Source organism: Camelus dromedarius, chromosome 2 (genome assembly GCF_036321535.1).
Source record: "Camelus dromedarius isolate mCamDro1 chromosome 2, mCamDro1.pat, whole genome shotgun sequence".
Taxonomy (NCBI): Eukaryota; Metazoa; Chordata; class Mammalia; order Artiodactyla; family Camelidae; genus Camelus; species Camelus dromedarius.
The window spans coordinates 120827661-120845625 of record NC_087437.1 but is presented as its reverse complement, the minus strand read 5'-3'; the positions used below and the strand labels follow the sequence as shown (position 1 = coordinate 120845625).

Genomic DNA, 17965 nt, shown 5'->3' with positions numbered 1-17965 from the left:
ACACCTGGGGAGGAAGGGTTCTCCTCCCCAGACGACAACCACCACCGTGAGGGTGGGAAGCAGGCCCACGTTAGATGAGGGCTGTTTGCTCATCAAGATGCCGCTGAGTGAAAAGACAAGATGGGTGAATACGTGCGGTCCGTGTGACAGACAAAGGACTTGTAACCCAGACACACAAAACTCCAGTCACGAAAGACAGACAACTGACAGGTAAATGGCCTGAGACTCCAACCGGCATTTCACCAGAGGGTCCCCAAAGGGCCAGGGAACATACAGAGAGGTGGTGGCCCTCAGCGGACACCAGAGAGAGGCAGAGGAAACCACGGAACCGCCATTCACACCCACCAGGGTGACGAGAGTGAAAAAAGAAAGCCCGACAGACCCCAGGGCCAGACCCGGCGCCCTGCTGGCCAGGGACACGGGCCGAGCGGACGTGCCTGCAGACGCTGCCCCGCCCTGCCCCGCCCGGCGGAGGCCGTGCCCGTGGGCCGCGACATCCTGCGGCCAGGCCCCCTGTGCTCGGAGCTGGGATGTGCGCCACAGCCTGGCTTCCTCCCACAGCCGGGGGGGGGGGGGGGGGCTGAGGCTGGTGACGCTGTTTACTCTGGATCCGAGCGGCAGTTCACACCACGAAATCTCACCAAGGTGCGTGATTTTGCATTCTACGTGCACACACGTGTGCTTATTTGTAAAGTGTTTCAGCGAACACGTTTCTCGGGAAGGAGTCGCTGACCTCCGACGGGCCATGCAAAGGAGAGGTCAATGATGGCCAGCGTGGCCGGTGCCTGCAGTGGGGCCGTGGGGCTCCTGTCCCAGAGGACCCAGCTCCGTGGGAGACAGGCTACGAGAACGGAGCCCCCATGGAGGAAGGACCAGAAATGTTGGAGGCCGGCTGACGCACGACACCGGGGGAGCTGGGGGGACCGGCGATTGTGGACCCGGGCTCTACTGCCCCTCCCACGGGCCCTGCTCTGCCCGCGCTCCTCAGACTCCGGGAACCCACCGCAGGCGTGTCCAGCACGTCACCTGATAACGGCAGAGGGAAGGGGTGCAGCATGGGGGACCTGTGTCTCTGCGCCCCAGCCACATGGCTCAGCGTGAACTAGGCCATACTAAACAGGCTGCAGCGCTGGCCTGAGCAGCTTTATCAAAACCAGACAAAAACACAGCCGTACCATGCGTCCAGCGCGCTGCACTTCCAGGGCACCATCCCGGGTCACGGAGGACAGACTGGGGGGCTGCGTTGTGATGGACGAAGCACCCCGCCGTGCTTTCTCCCGGACAGAAGCCACACACCGAGGAAAGCGCCAGCCAACGAGCTGCCACACTTTATTGCTCCTTCTGCACCATGTCCCATCCGCCCCGCTCGGGGCCCGGGGCCAACTGCACTGCCCCCCCTGCAGGCCGACACACGGCTGAGTGCCCACCCCTAACATGAGAAGCTTCGTGCATATTACTAGTCGGCCAGCCTCAGGAGGCCTGAAACGGGGCTGCCCGAGTCTATCTGGGGGAGGGGCTCATTCTCACCAGCCAAAGGGCACGCCTGCTCCAAAAGCCCGACTGTCCTGATCAGCTCGTATCTGCTCCAGATCAGAGCATCTTTAACTAGCGATAATCGTGGTACTTTGGTTTCCTGATTACTAGGGCTGCAGGGTCACCTCTCTCTACCTGAGGTTCCTGCTGAAAAGCAGACTTGATTTCAATTCCGAGGCTGCCTCTGATCCAGTGGCCACTGCCCGCCACCCTCCCCACCAGGAGGAAAGGCCTCACGCTGTCTGCCCCTGACCCATGTGGCGCCAGCTCCCTCTTTAGAAAGAAAACACACAGATTTAAGCAGAGAAATAAAGTCCTGCCCCTCCCAAGCTGAGAGGGGAGCCATCGGCCGGGGGCGAGCTGGCCCGGCGGTGGCCTCACTTCCGGGCGAGCTCCAGCACCTCCCTCACCATGGCCCCGGTCCCGTCGTGGACGTGGTGCAGCGCGGTGTCGCACATGAAGGCCGGCGTGGTGACCACCTTGTTCTTCCGGTCCACGTGAGCTTCGTGCACACGAGTTAGGGAAACCCATCCTGCAGCGAGAGGGTCTGGCGGAAAGCAGCCCCAGCCACCGCCACAGACGTGTCCCCCGCCCCGCCGTCACCAGGAAGGGTCTTTCTGCACCGCCTGCACTACCTCCGGGAGAGCTGGTAACAGGTGTCCCGGCAGCAGGCACAGGGACCAGCACCCCACAGAGCCGGGCCAGGTGCCAGCACTGCCAGGAGCCCACGACCCTGAAGGTGGAGGCAGCCCCGCATCCTTCAGATCAAGAAGCCACACTTAGCCTGTGTGAGCGCCTGCCACGACCACCATGGGCAGCCCGACCTGGGACCCACCCTTGACCCCATCAGGCTCCTGCCCCACATCACCCACACCCGGCCTCGCCTCCACCCTCAGACCCGCTCCCTGGACTCATGCCAAAGCCCCCAGGGCTGGCCACCCTACACTGAAGGGAGGTGGACACTTACACCTGAAACCGCCCGCAAGGAGACACACACCCTAGGAGAGCGAGCCCCCTTCGGACAGATGCCCTTTGGGACAGACACCCAGAGGGTAACAGGCTGGCCTCCAGCACCTCCTCAGGCAGTGTGCTGCTCTGTCCCGACTTCCGCCACATGGAGACCCTCTGCGTCCAGGTGCGGACCAGGACGGTGGTCAGCCTGTGGCCTGAGGCTCTCCAAGCCCACAGATCGCTGCCCCAGTACCCTGGCACCCTCAGTCCACCACCTCCCAACACAGAAGACCCACTCACGGGACAGAGGTGATGAGGCTGCCTGGCGCAGCAATCCATCCACATCACCCAGGGAACTTCTCCCAAATAAAGACAGGAAGCCCCCCATCCCCCAAACTCCTTCCACCCTGCCAAGGGGCACTCCCTCTCCCTCCACCTCCAGGCAGCCCCCCAGCCTCTACACCACAGGGTCATCCCCCTCAGGCCCAAGGCTGTCTCCTTGCCCAACTGAACGTACTCTGGGCCTGGGGTGTGCTGAGCTCAGCCAGCGTCACTGCGGGGACTTGGGAACTCAGCATGAGATGATGGAGGCGTCACCACCTCGGGTACTACGCCCCATCACGCACACGCTCTGGGCACCCCCTGCAGGGCAGCACGGAGGTGCCAGGGGTCCCCCATGCCGCTCTGGATGCTGGAAGGATATGGTCACTTCCTTCACACAGTGCTTGGCGCCCAGGGCTTTGATGGCCTCCGCAGTCCCGGCGTATGGCCACCTGCCGCCTTCCTCCTGCTCGTGGCCCACGGTGACCTCGACGCCGCTCAGCACTTTGGCCGCGAGGACAGGGGCGATGCAGCACAAGCTGAAAGGTGAACAGAAGAGTGTCAGCTCAGGCTTGTGCGTGTGGACATCAGGCTGGGGCACGGCAAGGCCACTCGGACAACACGGCTGATCTGGAAAAGGGGCACTACCCTAGTGCCATGGGGGCGGAGGACAGCTCTGAGGGCTGGAGGCTGACCCCCGACCCCGGGATGCCCGCAGCGGTGGTGATGGTGGAGCTGGGGGAGCCTCTGGGCACCCGGTGCCGGCGGGGCAGCCATGGAGGGAGGCTAGCTGAGCCCAGCTGCTGGATGCGCACCAGGAACCTGATGTGGTGTCCAGAGTGGGGAGGCTGACTTAAGAGAGGAGGCCACAGATGGCCGAGTTGTCTTTGGCCCCAGTTTGAGGGTCACTGGTCACGTGGAAGCAGAGAAGCACAGCTGTAGGGACTGGACGGGGGCGCGAGAGCCCAGGGAGCTCGACCCTGCAGAGCATTGAGCTCTCCCCTCCCCACAGGCAGGCCGTCCCGGGGCCCTGAGCCCTGCAAGTTCACACTGGACGCCTGTCCCCAGGGTTCCTCCGAGGACCTGCTCTTCACCAGGGGGTCTCCAGACCGGAAGATCATGAGACCATCGGTTTAGCCAAAACCAAGGCCTCCGGGAGCCGAGGGCCCACCAGTGTCCTGTCCCCAAGAGGACACACGGGACATTAGCCACAGCAGCACCAGGCCAGGCTGGCCCGTCATGCACCTGTCAGGGACGGCCCCCTCCCCAGGGGGGCTGCACCCCTGCCTCCTGGTTCTGGTTCTCTGTATTGCCTTCAAAGGCCCCATGTCCAAGCTGCTGTAACGAACTGGAATAAAACATCATACAAATGTGTTTACACACTTGCTACACGTCGTGACACCTGAACAACCTCTGCTTAGGAACCTGAGATAAACCTCTTCAGACCCAAATGGGTGGGACATCACTGGAACTGACACCTTGGGAGCCTGCTGGGTCGTGAGGTTCCATAGGCGCCCAACGGGGGGTGGGTGACCTCCAAAGATGAAGGCCATACCATGAGCCTCCAGTCTGGCCATTCAGGCTGCCCGGCCGTCTCTGGCTGTGAACACCAACGCTCCCGCGCTGGGGGAGGGACGCACCAGGCAGGTGGCAGAGCCATGGAACCCCACGCTCCGTCTGTGCGGTGGAGTGGTGGGACGGCTCAGTGCACCTGGCCTGGGAAGGGGGCCTGCCAGAGGCGGGATAATGCTACTGCTGCTGGAAAGAGAAGGCCGAGCAAAGCGCTGCAGGACGGGCTGAACAGGGCCCTAACGACACAGGGCGGCGGGTACGCGCAGTGTCCCCATCCTGCGCCCCACCCAGGGGAGCGGGCTGCTCTCCATCTGTGCAATCGAGTGGGCAGGATGCCCGCAGTGAGGGGGCCAGTCTGCTCAGCATCTGTCCTGTCTGTCATGTTGCTGAATCCACCACAGAGGGCGGGCACTGGGGCCCTCCCTGGTGCTCGCCTGCATGAACAAGTGCTGCCCCCATGAGGCGTCCCAGGAGGCGACCTCCCTCCCTACCTCCCTGGGCACCAGCTCCTCCGTACCCAGGGGGATGGAGAGAGAAGCGGGAGGTGCGCCTGCAGGCTGACCGGGCAGGGCCCCCAGTGGTGACAGTGGGTCCATGAAGGACGCTGACCCCTGGTGGGGCCCATCCCCTCCAGTCTCTGTGCCCCAGTCAGACTGGTAACCTCGTTCCTTTCCAGTCGGCTGATAAAAGGCAGCGAGCCACCTGGCGGAGGGCCTGTTCACCACGGTGCTGCTGAGAGGCCTCCCCAGCCAGGGACGACCCCAAGCCTGCAGCCACTTGCTCCAGCACCGCCCTGGGACGCTCAAGTCAGAGCGGGACGAGGAGCCCCCGCTGGACGCTGGTGGGAAGGGCCACCGGACCAGCAGGTCTGACAGCGGAGTCGCCATCACTTGTCTCCGGGGCCTCCGGGTGTGGTTACGGCCGACCTCGCCAGGCCAAGGACAGGGGTCCAGGCGTGGGCTGTGGCTGGGCCCGTGATGTGGCCCAGCGTGCGGCCGCCACAGAAGCCAGTCCTGGGGCGGCAGAGAAGGATCGGCCCGTGGCCCCTGGGGAAAGCAACCGAGAGCCACGGGTGTAGGAGACGATGCCCACGGCAGCGGTGGCAGAGCACCGACGGGGCAGCAGCTGAGGGGCCGCTCCGAGCCGCGTCAGGAAGGCGGCAGCCAGGCGCGGGCCAGGCAGGGACGGATACTCTGCTGGACGCTGACAGAACTGCCCCCCGCCCCCAACTAGGTCATCAGGAGAAATTACTATAACCACACAACCGCAGGATTTTCAGGGCTGGAAGGCACCTGTGACAGCGCATGAAACCCCCTGGGTTGTAACGAGGAAAGGGGCTGAGAGTTTCCGAAAGCACACAGCTCAGAGCAGCAGCTCCCGCGGCGCGCCCGGCCGCCGCCCCCGCCCGCCCTGCAGGCCGCGCGGCGCACGCACCCACCCGATGGGCTTCCCGGCCTGGTGGAACTCCTTCAGGACGCGCTCCACGTCTCGGTCCACCCGGCAGTCTTTCCCGTCCACGGCGAACGTGCTCCTGCCACGAGAGAAGAGGCCTCCTGAGATCTCGGGGCCCCACGCCTGTGTGGGGAGCCCCCAGCCCACCCCAGGGGCCCTGTGCTCCCTTAACTTCTCAGCAACAGGAATAATTAACACGCGTGTGCAAGTACGTGTATGTGGCCTTTTATATAATTATGTATCTTCCTTTTGTTTTTTAAAATATAAAGCAGCATAGGAAAAAAAAGGAGGGGGGCAGCAGAGGTGAACGGGGAAGCTGCCACAAGTCGGTGGGGGCTCAGGCCCTGAGCTACGCCCACACGGTCCTTGGGGGTTGATCCATCAATCGCGGAGCAGCAAGATGTGCCACCAGCGATGGATACTGCACCTCGCAGCAAGGGGAAGAGATGCAGAGTGCACAGGACCCCTCCTCTCTCTCCCGACAGCAAGACACTGAGGTATCTGCAGTGGTCTTCCTCTGGCTGGCAGACTCGCACCGGTACCACCTCTTGGGAAGATAAATTGCTGAGACTCAGCAAATGTCAAAGACCACACCTGTTTGCCAAGAGCTCCGCTTCCTGTTCTTGGGGTCGATGCCTCTGCCCCGGGTGCCTGGTGGTTGAGCGCCCAGGACAGGACAACTCATGGGCATGCTGGGTGCTCGCTACCATGCCGTGGGGCTGGCTTCTCAGGGTGTGTATGAGTCTCAAAGTGGGTCAGATTCTACACTTTAAACACACGTGTGTCACTCTCACCTCCAAGAAGCCATGAGGATGAAAGAGGACTGGAGGCCACGAGCCCCCATCAGCGCTGGGGGGCTCACGCAGCGGGGTCCACGTGTGCAGCTGTCAGACGATTAATGGACGAGCTGCAGAGCTATGTGAAAACACGCAGTGCAGAACAGAGGCTACCGTTTGGCTGGATCTTTAACACAGCCGTACGGCTCAACCTCTCAGAAATAAAAAGCCACCAATGGTACCAGGGAAGGGTCCACAGGAGGACCTGGGTTTCCACAGTGGACATCTGTCACACTGACCTTGCCTGCTGCCCGCTGCCTGCCACTCAGGAGACCACCAATGCAGAGCCGGCATTTCTTTGGAAAGGTCAGAATGGGAGCAGCGGCCACAGGCTGCAGCTTCCCCAGGGGTGTGAGCTCACACATGTGCAAACCTATCCAAAGCCCTGCTTCCTCGCGCGCCAACACAGCCCACCACAACCCAAGGCTCCTGGAGCCGGCACTCCTCCGTCACCCGAGGTGGGTCAGCCACGCCAGGGACACATCCCAGCCGACCCTCAAACTACCCTCACGCCAGACTACCCTCCCATGGGCTCCTGGTCACAGAGGAGCTCTGCCATCTCCCAGCCAACCCCCCAGCAGACCCTCAAACTACCCTCACCCCAGACAAGGTCTAAGGGCCGAGGGGAGGTGATAGGTTTGTGAATCCAGCTCATCCTTCAGAGAAAGAAACCCTGGTTGCGTTGGAAGCACAAGTTCAGCCGCGGGGAATGACCCACTGTCTCCTGCCAGGAGGCTGATGAGGACAGTGACATGGAGAGAGCACTCCAGAGGCTAGATATGGGGAGAGGGGTGAACATGAGGAGGGCCAGTGGTCCCAGAGGGAGGAAGGACTGTGGGAAAATGAGTGGAAACCTGGAGAAAGGTGTTCTGGTGACGCCCGCAAGCAGAGGGAGCCTGCGAGGTGCCAGGAGGCGAAAGGGCCAAGAGCAGAGCTGGACTTCAGGGAACAGAACCACCTCTGCCCTCACTCCGGGGTGCACTGGCTGCCTGAGGTCACAGCCAGGCACTGTGTCACCAGAGGCCCCGGGCCTGGGACAGAGCAACGTTCTCATCCGTGACACAGGAGAACACCTGATTTGCGGGTCTGTTGTTTCCGTCTATACGTGCATAGTCCAGGTTGGTACGCACACTACACTATGTTTAAAACCCCAAAACCACGGGGCACAGCTGCTTCACATCTTCTCGCCCCGTGACAGCTGCGGGTGAACCCTTCTGTCTCCAGAGCAGCAGCCCTGCACCACTTTGGGAGGGATGTGCCGGGACCGCGAGGCCAGAGCGGGAGGAGGGTGAGGAACGAGAGAACAGAAAAATGATCTGGAGCCCAAAGCACCTCACAGCCTCCGGGAGAAGGTCCGCTTATCATGGCAGAAACCCAAAGAGCAGCCTGAGAAAGGACTCCCTTTCCCGTCAGGACCGTCATCCAAACAGCCCCACAGGAAAAGCAGTTTTCCGCACCACAAGGTCCACAGGAGAGCTGGTGACCATGGGGAGCACACACACATGTGGGGAGAGCGGTTTTGCTGTGATCAGACTCCACATGGCACCTGGCTCAGAGGGCGCCCGTGTCCCCGACAGCGGCCAGGCCCCACCTGCGCTCAGGAAGAAGCCGAGGAAATGCGGCCAAGCCTCCTCCCGTAGGTTCCTGGTCACAGAGCAGCTCCACCACCGCCTGGCTGACCCCCCAGCAGCGGCTCCCGTCACCACCGCGTCCCCCTCTAACGCTCCAGGGGAAAAGCAGAGGGACCCGAGCTGGAACACGCACAAGTTTTTGGCAGCTCCGAAGCCCCCGGGGAAGATGGCGGCGTCGTGGTCAGCAGCACGGAGCTTGGCCAGGTCGGTGATCTTGCCACGGGCGATCCTTGCTGACTCCGTCAGAACGTTCCTGGAAAAGAGAAGACAAAGGCTCCCAGAAAGGTTCAGTGCGCCGACAGACAACAGATGGAGGGGCAGACGGGATACAGGTGGGAGGAGCCCGCCACGGGACAGGAGGATGCGTTTTCCCAGCCTGGAGAAGCGCACTCACAGGCCAGGGTCGCTTTCTAGGAAAGGTGCCACAGCCACAGGGACCTGGCTCTGTGCTCAGATCAGATTGGCACTTAAGAACCTCCCCAGATTATGCAGACTCCTGGGTCGGTCAGGGCCACCAAAAAGACAGGAATCCTTCCGCGTACCTGAGCAGACGGCACTCAATGCAAGGAACTGGCAGATGATGGAACAGAGCAGGGACAGTTAAGAAGCAACCTCAAGGGATGAGTGAAACAGCCCCAGGTTCGGCCACGAAAGGAGTCCCTATGAGCCCAGGCTGTGCAGCCCCGGGCCAGTGTCTGGCCGGGGGAAACACAGCCCCCAGGAGTCAGAGCTGCTTCTCCCTCCCTGCCCCATCTGGAAGGCACTTGGGAACCACAGCCTGCAGTCCAGGCAGGGCAGGAGGGGAGAGGTGGGTCTTAGAGGACACAAGGCCAGGACTGCACACCCTCAGGGACAGAAACGCTTCTAGGAGCTGCTCAAAGACACCTGGGGCCCAAACAAGTGAATGAGGTTCGTGACCAGATGCACACACACGCCTCTGGTCAAAATGAAGGTACGAGGGGCTCACTCAGTAGGAATTTTCCTTCACTGTTTTGGCAACACTGGAAGGTGAGGAACATTCCAAGGCTCAGAGCTTTATCACAGAACAGCCTGAGGACTGCTGCTCTGAAGTCCACCAGAACATGGACTTGGCTCCCAGCTAAGATGAAGTAATTGTGTGCAGGATCTCGGGGAGTTTCAACTCACTGCCGTGCACATCCCAGGGTGAGTGGGGGCACATACCTGGTCTCACCCTCAGAAGGCTGCCCCTTTGTGTGGTCAATCACGTGCATCTGAGAGATGTCAGGAGCAAAGATCTGGACCTCGGCCCCACCACGGCTCAGGTGAACCAGGATCCTGCCCGGGAAGAAATCAGACAAGTCTCTGACGTGTGCCCAATCCAGCTTTACCTTACAATGGGTTTTTAAAAAAAGGATTTTAGCTGAGTGATAACTAGAAACCTCTTACCTAAGTTAACCTCTGTTTACTTTGCAAAAAATTATGGTTGGCTTACTAACGACCGTTTGAGTGTAATGTCACTGAACTGTCTACGAAGACCACTGAGCCCTGAAGCTCCCTTTGCAAACCAGGGCGCAGAGACAGGTGACCCGGCTGGTGTCACAGCCTGGGTATTTGGGTTCCTAGGCTACTCTGGGGCACTCTTCCCCCAACAGGCCCATCGACGATGGCCTTGAGGGTTTGAGAGCTTTTGGTCTCCAAGGTGAGATCAGTTCCTGGTCTCCACTCCCGTCAAAGGAGTGGGGAAACACAGGCATTCCCGAGGGCTGTGGACTACCTGCCCCTGCCCCTGCCCCCAGAGGCAGCATTTACCAAGGGTTGCTCTGTGCCAGGCCCAAGTCCAAATGCCAGCAGGCAACCCAACCCCCCCCTTACAGACAGGGAGTGCTGTCACTACCCCCTTTCAGGCAAGGAGGAGGCACAAGAGTGTGACCCCAAGATCACAGCCCTTCACTGGCAGGGCTAGGACCACCTGGACTTGGACGCTGCTCCTCGGAACCTCTCAGACACACAGGCAACTCCTTGCTCTGCTGGGCAGGTTTTAAGCTGCTGGCGGCTACTCCAGCCTCCTCGTCTCGTGCCCCCTCTCCCAGCCTCCATCAGGAAACTCGTCTGGCCCTCTGCCCCCACCAGCCCAGCACACTCCAAAGTTCGCGTCTTGTCTAGCCAACACCAGCACGTGCTGGCCATCCCCAATGAGAAGGCTGGGCAGCCATGCATAGTTACCAGCCTCTGGCTCCTCTGGGTACCAGAGAGGCCCTGGGCTTGGGACGGGGGTGTCCTAACTCTCCCCCCACAACTTAGACTCCAAACTTGACAGTCCCCACCGTCCTGCTCACAGGAACTTCTAAGTAAATAAAAAATCAAAATACAAACTACTGAGCAACAGCTGACAGGTTACATCACTGACACTCGTCTACAGAGAGGCTGCTGCACAGCCCTTAAAACCGCGCCGCAAAGATAGAAAATAGCTCTGGTTCCAAAACGCAGGGCAGTGTGATTCCAACAGCGGGGGTGGAAAAACAGCAGCCGGAGGTGTGAAGTGGTTCCCGCTGAGGGACAGCATCACCGGTGCTACTAAAAGCTCGTTCTGTGTCTCCCTGTATCTCACACGCGTGATTCACACGTTTCCGCTCCCGCCTCTCTGTGTCGCGTCAGTCATCTCCGCCTCTCTAATCAGGAGACGGGTTTCTGCCAACGGCTCAGAGGACCGCCCCTCCCGACGGCGAGCGGCCCAGGGGCTTACGATGAGGCCTCGTGGAGCTCAGTCCCGTCGTAGACGCCGCATCCGGACAGCACCTGCGGGAGTGGAGCGGCGGTCGGGGGGGGGGGGGTGTCACGGGGCCCACCGGGCGGGCCGACCTGGGGGGAGGGGCCGACGTGGGGGGAGCGACGTGGGGGAGCCAGAGGGGCCGACCTGCGGGGAAAGGGGCGGACTTCATGGGGGAGGGACCGGCCGCGGGCGGGGGTGGGTGGGAAGGTCGACCTCGGCCCGCCCCGCCCCCACGCCGCCTCGTCCCCATGCCCCGCCCGCTCACCAGCGCGACCCTGGTCCCGGGGCGCGGCGCGGAGGCGTGGAGGGCCGCGCGCGGGGTGGCCGCCAGTCCGCTCAAGGGCAGAGGCAGCAGGACGGGGCGCAGCGCGAACAAGGGGGTCACCGCCAGCCTGGACGCCAGCAGAGACCTGAGGGCCGCCATGCTGCACTGGGACAGCGGGGTCACAGGGTCACGGTGGGCGGGCCCGCGCCTGCGCAGTTGCCCGTGGCTCGGGCTCAGCCTCGCGAGTGCTGGAGGCCAGACTTCGGGTCCGTGTGGCCTGGGGCGTTGCCCGTTCCTCGCCGTTGGCGTTCCCAGGAGGAGCGCTTCGCTAAGATACGGCCTCCGGTGTCGCCGTCAGGCCTCAACGTGACTCCGTGACACCAAGTGGCCGGCCCCCAGATGTCCAGTTCCCATCACCGCCCCGTTTTCCTGGCCGTGCGCAGTCGGGACCCACGTGGGGTCCTCACGCCCGGCGCCCCCTGCAGCTGCTTGCCTTAGAATTTCCACTGACGTTGGCCCTTTTGTAAAGGAGCTCGCTGTGCAACGGAGGCCAGGTTTCTGCAGACAGCGGGCTTGACCGCAGGGGTCTCGGGAAGGAAGCCGGAGCGATGCTCAGATCCGTGGCGCCATGGGCTTTGGGCTGGGGTATTTGCCAGGGAAGTATGGAGCAGGAAGGGGAGGGGGCTGGGATGTGATTGGTGGGAAGCAATGTGGGTTTCAAGAGCTCTTTACGCAGCGCGGGGACCCCCTCTTCCTGCCTCTTCATGGGTCGCATGTGCAAATTGGGGGGGAGGGGTCATACGTAACATGCATTGGATTTTCCACCTGTGAGGTCTAGAGTTCACTGGCCCTCCCTCTAGCCCCTCGGTGTGCCTGCTGTCAGCACGTTGTTTCCTATCTGCCGTTTCCCTGGTCTGCAAACGGAGCTTGGTGTTGGCTGTATCATCTTGTTTCTACCTCATGGGCCTTGTAAATTACAGGGTATGTTTCAGTCCACTGCTGTCTTTGGTTTATTCCTCAATCTTGAGGGATCAGGGGCGACCACCCGCTCCAGCTGCTTCTTGCTGCTAAGGGGTGCAGGCCCAGCAAGGGCTTCAGGAGTGAAACAGGTTTACATTGAGCTGTTGGAGGGGTTGGTATCGCTTCAGTTCCGGGTGATGACAGGAAAACTGGTGGCCTACAGCCTTTGAGACAAACTTGACAAGAAAGTTAGGAATTATAAGCCCAGACAGGCATGTGAACGATGCTCAACATCGTTAATTGTCAGAGAAATGCGAATCAAAACTACAATGAGTTATCACCTCATACCTGTCAGAATGGCCATCATCAAAGTCTACAAATAATAAATGCTGGTGAGGGTGTGGAGAACAGGGATCCCTCCTACACTGATGGTGGGAATGCAAACTGGTGCAACCAGTATGGAGGCTCCTTAAACTAAAAATAGGCCTGCCATATGATCCAGCAGTCCCGCTCCTGGGCATACATCAGGAAAAGATAAAAACTCTAATTCAAAAAGATACATGCACCCTAATTGTTCATAGCAGCACTAGTTACAATAGCCAACACATGGAAACTTAGCCATTAAAAAAAGTGAAATAATGCCATCTGCAGCAACGCAGATGGTCCTAGAGATAATCACACTGACTAAAGTCAGAGAAAAACAAATATACCACTTACATGTGGAATCTAAAAAATACAAATGAATATATTTATAGAACAGAAACAGACTGACAGACACAGAAAACAAACTTACGGTTACCAAAGGAGGGAGGGGCAAGGGATAAATTAGGAGTATGGAATTAACAGATACATACCACTGTATCTAAAATAGACAACAAAGGATTTACTCTATAGCCCAGGGAACTTTAATAACCTAAAATAGTCAAGAATCTGAAATACATATGTATAACCGAATCACTTTGCTGTACATCTGAAACTAACAATATTGTAAATCAATTATGTTTCAATTTAAATAAGTAAGTAAATAAATTTAAAACATTAAGGGGCTCAAACAGAAGAATCAACGTGGCTGTGACCAAAGGAAATGTCAGTGGGCATAGCCATGTAACCAAGACTTACTGGGGAGAAAATGCTTTGTATAAAGAATTCCACGTCTCCTGGGCAGGATTACCGATCCCGCGTAACCAGCTGTCCTGTTGGTGTGTTTTCTTTGTTATCTTGCTCCACTGGTCCAGTGGTACCTGTCCTTGTGTGGCAGGCGCTGTCAGCAACCACACAGACATGGCCTTGCTCCGCGAGGAGGTAATCCAGGGCTGTTCTAGGATCTGAGGAGTTCACCAACATCTTGAATTGGTCTAAACTGGAGGCTAGTGTTTTGCTCAGTACCCCCATAGAGGCCGTTAGATTTTGAAGGGTAGTCTCGTGGCCAGCACGCCCTTCCCGCGGTGCTGCTGGTCCTAGTGCCGAGCCTGCACCTGTGATCATCAGTCCTGAGGCGCTCTTCCTTTTTGTCTGCTTTCCTGGGGGAAGAATACTTATCTTAGAGTGGACATGTTACCGACCCTTTTGAGTCAGGCCCCAACAGGGGTCCTCCTGCCTGGTGTCACTAACACCAATAAAACCAAACCAAGTAGTTTCAGGAAGAAAGGGAAGGTTTATTCTTTGATCAAAGGATGGAGAAGGCGGAGCTTCCACTCTGGAGCACACACGCTCCCCTGAAAGGCCGTCAGCAGAGCTGCTTTACAGGGTCCTTGTCTGGAGGGAGGGGCGGCGTCTGCGAGTCGGGTGGAGTCACGTGCTCACCGCGGTCCAGAGGGAAGAGCCAGGTGCAGCATTTCTGCACACAGCACGCTGTTGCCATCTTGAACTGAGGTGTCGTGAGCAGCCCCTCTGCACACGGCTCGCCAAGTCAGGGTGTCAGACCTAGAGGTTTTGCACTAGGAACTGATCCGATGTGTTAGGTGTGAGGCCTCTGCACAGGGCCCCCTGCCAGCAAGTGAAACTAGACTAAGCACCAGAGGTTAGGCCTTAACACCTAGATTCCATCTCATCTTTCCTGGGGGCCACAGGGGCTTTGTTGGTGACATTTCCTTTGGGCAGTTGGCTCTCTGGGCCCCAGAGAAACAACTCCCGGTTGCGTATTATCACCCACATGTTTTTCTGGAGAGAAAAGGGCTGAGGCCAAAGACGAGTTAGTGGCACACGAGTGACACGAGGAAGACAATGGGCCCAACTCGTAGGGTCTGGTAAGCCACAGCCCTCCTTGGGGGCCTGTTTCACTGGTTTTATTTTGGCATGCTTGAGCCATTCTTGCCGCTGGAGGGGCTCTCGGTAGCCAGCATGTTGTCAGACCCTCTGGGAAAGACGGGAGCGTCCTGGCAGGCTCGCCCGTGTTTGGTTGGGGTCCATGCCCAGGCTGACCCATTTTGGACTCCCCCCTGGAGTGGTTGCAACTCGTAAGGCTGGCATCAGCGAGGTGTCCTGGATTGCGGGAGAGTGGTGGGTCCGAGCTCTGAAGGGAGGCATATAAGTTCTCAGCATTAAGAGAATTGCATAGTGTGCAAGGAGAAGTCTTATTAATACCAGGGAATTTCTGTTTTGGGAGTGGATGCTAGGGAGGCCTCTAGAGGAAGGTCAAGGTCATATTATTTAGTTCTCTTTCAATTAATGGGGGAGCTGGGAGACGTTTTTGGCTGGCAGGGCTGAGTATATTTTTCCCCGACTACGAGGATTAGGATGACAGACCCAGGTCCCTCTTCACCCTTGCTGCAATGGTTTTTGAGAGCCGATTCAGTTTTTGTATCCCAAGCTCAGTGCGGGACAACTGGCAGGAAGCAGGGGGAAGAGGGGAAAAAAAAAAAAAAACAGGGTCCACCCAGTTCTCTTCACGCCCATGGGGATTGTTGACAGATGAGTTATTTGTGTCTGAAAATACAGGACTGTGAGTGTATTTATCTTCTGGCTTAGTAGGTCGGGACAGAGGGCTCTGGGAGACACTGTTCTGTTCACACAGGGAACGACTGCACACTCAGGTGCCACACAGACTTTCACAAGAGACAAGACCACACCGACGACAAGCAAACAACCCTGCTGGACTGGTGAGGACCCGCCTGCTAGTCAGCCTGGACACCTCCTCATTTTCCTCCTTATAGTTTCTTCCTCGAAAGCAATTTAAGCTCATTAAGGGCTCGTAGTCACAGCAGGGAGTGCAAAGTCAGTGTTGGGGTCTGCCACCAACCCACGTCCGGACATCCCGAGTTCTGTGACACTCCCTCTCTAGTTTCTGTTCCCTGTCTTACTTGGATGGAGTGGTCTTGGCGGTTCCCTGGGCTGGGCGGGAACTAACCTGACTCACGAGTGGCGCACCCAGGGCTTCATTCCCTGCAGCTATACAGAGGAGCGAGTCACCACGAGCACCTCGTTCAGTCCTACCCCACCCCCGGGGCTGGAGCTGGTCTCTAGGATGCTTGATCCTGCCGGGACTTCAGTGGTGCCCAGTCTCCTGGACACAGAAGAATAGGAGGATGAGGAGGAAACATTAATCTGCTAGAGGCGAATTTACGGAGAGCAGTTAATGAACAGCCTAAGGTCTATACATAGCTGACAAGCTCAAGTTCTTCACCTCTTTGGCCCTCTGGATTCCCCAGGTCACATGTGCTGTAGAGGACAGTCTCCCAAGTAACATCCCACAGGGGCTCCTTGGGAGCCTGCTTTGGGACAATGGGCAAGGTCTTGTCCCAGGTCAGGTTAGTTTCTTGGCAAATCTTTGCCAAAGTCTTCTTTAAGGTATAGTCTGTCTCTAAAATTATCCTCATTTCTATGAAACATAGCCAAATTAAGACTAATTAGTTTGCGAAATAAGCGGTTTCAAAAACCTTGGCCTAATTATATAAGTGTAATTGATCATATAGGTTCTTTTAAAGTGGCTTTCCTGGAACTCTTCATAAGGAATCTCAGGTTGAACTTTTCAAAGGCCTCTCGAGGCCAGGAAAGCCATACCAAGGGCTTTTCATCAGATTCTGCCTGCAATATCTGTAGATCTGGTGAATTGCTCTCTTCTCAAGGTCCCCCAGGTGTCTGGAGATTCCTGCACCTGTCCGGAGGTGGCCTTCTTTATTTACTTGATAAGGCTGCTGGGAACCTATGAGTTTTCAATTTCTGGAGGGTTCAGGTAGACAGAAAAGATAAAATGTTTCAATTCCACTTACAAAGGTATAATTTACCAAGTTGCTGTAAGTCATAATTAGCTTAAAGGGAAAGGTTTCCTTATAGTTGGAAAACACAGATTGAAAGCCAGTAATATTTCAGACAAAAAAACCCCCATAAAAACTATAGCCATATTCATCAGTTCACTCAGTCCTGTGTAACTAATCCTTGAGCTCGATCTTTTGTTAACAGTTTGATGAAGCCCTCAGGGTTTCCATTAGAATTATTTAATTTCTTACCCAGTTCAGTGGTATGAAAGTTACCAGAAACCTATAGTTGTCAAAGTCCTTTCTATGAATCTTCTTGAAGATACAGCATTTTTACAAAAGCATCAGAGTAAAACGGTAACTGTCTATAAGTGACAAGAGACTTACAGAGACACGTTTAAAGATACCTGACATCTGATGCAACTGACAAAGGAGTACGGTCGCTGCTGTGACAGACATTTTAATATAATGACTAGAATGATGACTGATATTATACCAAAGCATATTCAAATTTTAGAAATTCCATGTAGTTTCTAGAACATTTATATTAATGACATTTACCCACATAATACAACCTAAGAAGGTTTATCCCCACTCATTTGACAATGCTTCCCATGCAACTGAATGCACAAGTCAATCTAATTAGTTTAACATCTCTCGTAAAGAGAAAATAAATCTCTTGAGGTGTTCCGGGGGTCACTGGAAAACCTCAGTTAGCTATAGGTCAGATGAATTTCAGTTGGAATTTGATCTTTGGGAAGTTTGTCAAAAATATCAAAAAGGTTTTAAAACACCTGGCTGAACAGGATCGTAGATCATGGGGAAATGATACTCGTTTAACCAAGTGACAACAAAAGGTTTCAAAGGCAAGTAGAGAAAGTTACACCACCTTACTTAACAGGGAGAGAAACCTTTACAGTCTCATCAGCAGCCAATCAATAGTCCAAGGAAACCTTGTTCTCCTAACAGAGAGAGAATACCGAATTCCAGTTTTGCACCTGCTAGCTTTTAATAACAAAACTCATTTACTTTAATTCAATCTAGCCACAGCCAGTCCTGACCAAGCACAAAGCTCCTCTCCCAGGGCTCCTTTCCCACGAACCCTCCACAACCTTCCATGTCCGTATTAAGTTTGTCCCTTATTTTCTCCCCCTTTGGGGAATAACCAGCTTTAGGGCAAAATTACCTTCTTTCCCCTTAATGAACTGTATTTCTACACCTCATACCTCCTTTTACTGAAAACACACACATGCTGCCTTGCATACTGAAATGTTTCCTTTGTTATTTCTAGAAGCTTTAATTACATATGTTGCAATTTTTAAGCCTTAACAACCTTTATCTCCTGCGGAAACCACGAAGGAGACAACCGTGAGGCAGCCGGACCCGCGCTTCCTGACTGGCCAGCCGGCGAGCATCGTCTGTAACTGCCAGGAACGCACATCTTCTCACAGCAGCTTCATCCTCAGCGTGGGGCGTGTGTCTGAGAAGCCCAAACATCTTTAGTTTTTCTCTAGTAAGAG

General features: G+C 56.8%; 1 protein-coding gene across 2 annotated transcripts; it reads right to left on the bottom strand.

Moving 5' to 3' along the window:
* Nucleotides 1-1300: 1300 nt before the first annotated feature.
* Nucleotides 1301-11495, bottom strand: GATD3 (glutamine amidotransferase class 1 domain containing 3). Of its 2 annotated transcripts, XM_031460708.2 has the most exons (7): nt 11293-11493; nt 11001-11053; nt 9479-9592; nt 8430-8549; nt 5816-5908; nt 3188-3344; nt 1301-2039 (listed from the first exon to the last, which is right to left on the bottom strand). In XM_031460708.2, the coding sequence occupies exons 1-7, from the start codon at nt 11449-11451 to the stop codon at nt 1911-1913; spliced, it is 825 nt and encodes a 274-aa protein (XP_031316568.1). In that variant the 5' UTR covers nt 11452-11493; the 3' UTR covers nt 1301-1910. The 2 variants fall into 2 exon arrangements, with proteins under 2 accessions (XP_031316568.1, XP_064332563.1); XM_064476493.1 differs by having other exon boundaries at nt 1301-3344; nt 11293-11495.
* Between the last annotated feature and the right edge of the window lie 6470 nt (nt 11496-17965).

What these genes read in the sequence shown, in the direction of transcription:
- GATD3 (XM_064476493.1), bottom strand. Translation starts at nt 11,451, where the DNA reads ATGGCGGCCCTCAGGTCTCTGCTGGCGTCCAGGCTGGCGGTGACCCCC. An exon ending in GAGCTCCACGAGGCCTCATC is followed by an intron (nt 9,593 to 11,000) that starts GTAAGCCCCTGG and finishes CTTCCCGGGCAG; the next exon opens with GATCCTGGTTCACCTGAGCC. An exon ending in CCTTCTGAGGGTGAGACCAG is followed by an intron (nt 8,550 to 9,478) that starts GTATGTGCCCCC and finishes TCTCTTTTCCAG; the next exon opens with GAACGTTCTGACGGAGTCAG.